The sequence below is a fragment of the Sinocyclocheilus grahami genome, unplaced genomic scaffold (genome assembly GCF_001515645.1).
Source record: "Sinocyclocheilus grahami isolate Dianchi unplaced genomic scaffold, SAMN03320097.WGS_v1.1 scaffold19109.1, whole genome shotgun sequence".
Classification (NCBI taxonomy): Eukaryota; Metazoa; Chordata; class Actinopteri; order Cypriniformes; family Cyprinidae; genus Sinocyclocheilus; species Sinocyclocheilus grahami.
Genome location: NW_015517450.1, coordinates 1 through 2,886, shown reverse-complemented (window position 1 = coordinate 2,886; position 2,886 = coordinate 1). Strand labels below are relative to the sequence as shown.

General features: G+C 34.8%; 1 protein-coding gene across 1 annotated transcript; it reads left to right on the top strand.

The window, feature by feature from the left end:
* Positions 1 to 1,192: 1,192 nt before the first annotated feature.
* LOC107579678 (eukaryotic translation initiation factor 3 subunit E-B-like) lies at positions 1,193 to 2,642 on the top strand (the record flags this gene model as incomplete). The annotated part of the gene is made up of 5 exons (XM_016265480.1): positions 1,193 to 1,316; positions 1,872 to 1,989; positions 2,143 to 2,260; positions 2,359 to 2,401; positions 2,538 to 2,642. Coding segments are annotated over exons 1-5 (474 nt in total), but the record flags the coding sequence as incomplete, so codon positions are not given.
* Between the last annotated feature and the right edge of the window lie 244 nt (positions 2,643 to 2,886).

Below are 2,886 nucleotides of genomic sequence, written 5' to 3'. Positions count from 1 at the left end.
AAAAAAAAAAAAAACATCTAAACCTCAGTTCATTCTCATTAAGCACTTATGTAGACGTCTGACAGAAATGGCATCAGTCTGTTGAGTGTTGAGTTAATTTAACACATTATGCTGAGTTAACTTAAAATATTCTGGTCTGTTCAATTTACAACTAATTGCTAGCTCAAACACCCTAAAAATGATTTTCAGTGGCAAAGTATTTACAATTACAGTTGACTGTAATGTTTTATGGTGAATCAAGTTAAAATAGTTTGTGGGAATTATTACTCAAATTTTTCTGGTTACACAGTGTTATATTTTTTTCAGTGTAAGGTCAATGTTCAGCTCTTAGAAGTAAAAAATCTGACATTTTTTTCAGTGTACATTTTTTTTAATTGGATGAATGAACATTTTTTTTCAGTGAATACTTTCTGACGGTCCAGTTGGGTCCTTCCTGCAATGCATTTTAACATATATTGGATAAAAGACTAAACTCACTCACAATCTTCAGATGGAAATCATATTAGTTAATTTATTTGAAGTTGCAAATTATGCCATGCTAGTGCATGTGAACCCTATATCTTCTGTCAGTGGTACATTCACACAGAAAGTGTTGGAGGACAAAATCTTCTACCCAAACTGCAAGCAGCCCCACCACAATCCTTTGGGAAAGGAAAAAAACAGGTCACCTAATTTTTGCTTATAGTGTCTTGCAGGAAAATAGTTTTTTTGGGCATATTTACAGAACAGGTTACTTACTTTGCAGAAATGATCTCAAAACACTCACCCTCAATTTAAGCTAATTCTCAATGCTTACTTTAGCATCCTGCTAAACTTGCTATTGTGTAAATAATCAGGTTCAATGTATGCATCATGCATGTGTCAGAGGTTGACCATTTCTTTAAATTTGGTATACCCTTTTATAAAAAATATTGAAATGACTAAATAAATGTATAATAATTTACTGTATAAAATGAATGACCCAGTAGGCTACTACTAGCACACAGTTCATTCTAGCCTACTACCATCATTAAAACATGAAATTTAAATGCCACAAAGATGAAAGCAGATCCCATGTGAATTTGTTATAGCTTTACAGAAATAATAACCAGCACCAATCTCTCAACAAAGTAAGAGGAATTTCAATTTTCCAACCAGTGTGTGTAACAGTGACTGTGGGGTGCAGCAGGTCACTGTTCTCATCAGGGTTTAAATAAAGTTTTTTAGAGGCTCTTTTTATTTCCAAAATGGCGGAGTACGATCTGACCACCAAGATCGCACATTTTTTAGACCGGCATTTGGTCTTTCCGCTGCTGGAATTTCTCTCTGTCAAGGGGGTAATATATAAATTACAGTAGTGTAAAGTATATACTTTGTTGTTCGGTTATATTGAATTGGTTAGTAGTCGCTAAATGGGCAGCGCCACGTGTGTCTGGAAAAAATAGTTTTTTGTATCTGATATTAAACAGAAATGACCTCTTTATAGACATAATTGCATTAAAAATGTATTTATTTTTATTCTTGACATAACAGCTCTATTTAAAGTATGAATTCTTATTCTGTGCTCTGAACTCTCTCTGTGTTTCTACACTGGGTCATACTATTATTGTGTTCTAATATCATGGCGTTCTTTAAAGTACCACGTAAATACCATAAATACGTGAACATGGTCGTCATGAATTATTGTGGTATGTGTAAAATACTATATTACTGTCGGGTACCATCACTTGGTACAACGACAGTACTTTAAATGACAGTATACATTTAATATTTCAGTTCATTGACTGACGCACGTCTGTTAACATCGTGTTTTTATGCTGCAGAATTCCTCTACATGAGATTCAGAAAACCTGATATAGTGCTGTTAAATCTGATGTTTGTTGTCTTCTCAGATCTACAATGAGAAAGAACTTCTCCAAGGGAAGCTGGATCTTCTCAGCGACACTAACATGGTGGACTTTGCCATGGATGTATATAAGAACCTCTATTCTGACAAAGACATTCCGCATTGTAAGTGTTTTTCCCTTTCTACCTAAATATACACAGTGTACAGAGTTAAATAAAATCATATCCAGATCTATAGTGAAGATTTTCACCGCAAAAAATAGAGTGCAGTACTATACGCTGCATGCATATTATACATATATTCATTTTACTCCGCAGCATTAAAGGAGAAAAGAACCACAGTGGTGGCCCAGCTGAAGCAGCTCCAGTCTGAAACTGAGCCTATTGTTAAGATGTTTGAAGATCCAGAAACTCAGAGACAGATGCAGTCCACCAGGTTTTCTGTCATCATATTACTGTTTACTGCTTCTTGAAATATGTAAGCATCCTAACAAATGCAAAGTCACCACTGCCATGCAAATTTTTTTTTCTCAGAGATGGGAGGATGCTGTTTGAATATTTAGCAGACAAACATGGTGTAAGTTTTGCAACTATAACCAGTTATCCTTATCCAATTATATCCTTTTTATTTTCAGGGAAGCTAATTAACAGTGCATTGCATCGTTGAATATTTCATTCCATCAGTGATTTGCTCTATCTGTTTATTCCCTCAGTTTCGTCAGGAATATTTGGATACGCTGTACCGTTATGCTAAGTTCCAGTATGAGTGTGGCAACTACTCGGGGGCTGCAGAGTATCTTTACTTCTTCCGTGTGCTTGTAAGTGTTGTTGTTTATGTCAACAAGACCGCTAGTGTTTTTTTTTTTTTTTGGTTCATTTGATTTGTGAGGTGTGAAATAGACTCTGAAATTACTGCCTTCAGCAGAAATGTAAGAACAAATTAATTTGTTTCTTTCCTGAGTGCTGTAACTGCTTTTGTTTTTAGTAATTTATCTGAACAAACAACTGGAAACAGTACCTTTGGATGTTTAAAAAGGTCATTAAACAAACATAAGCAAAAGT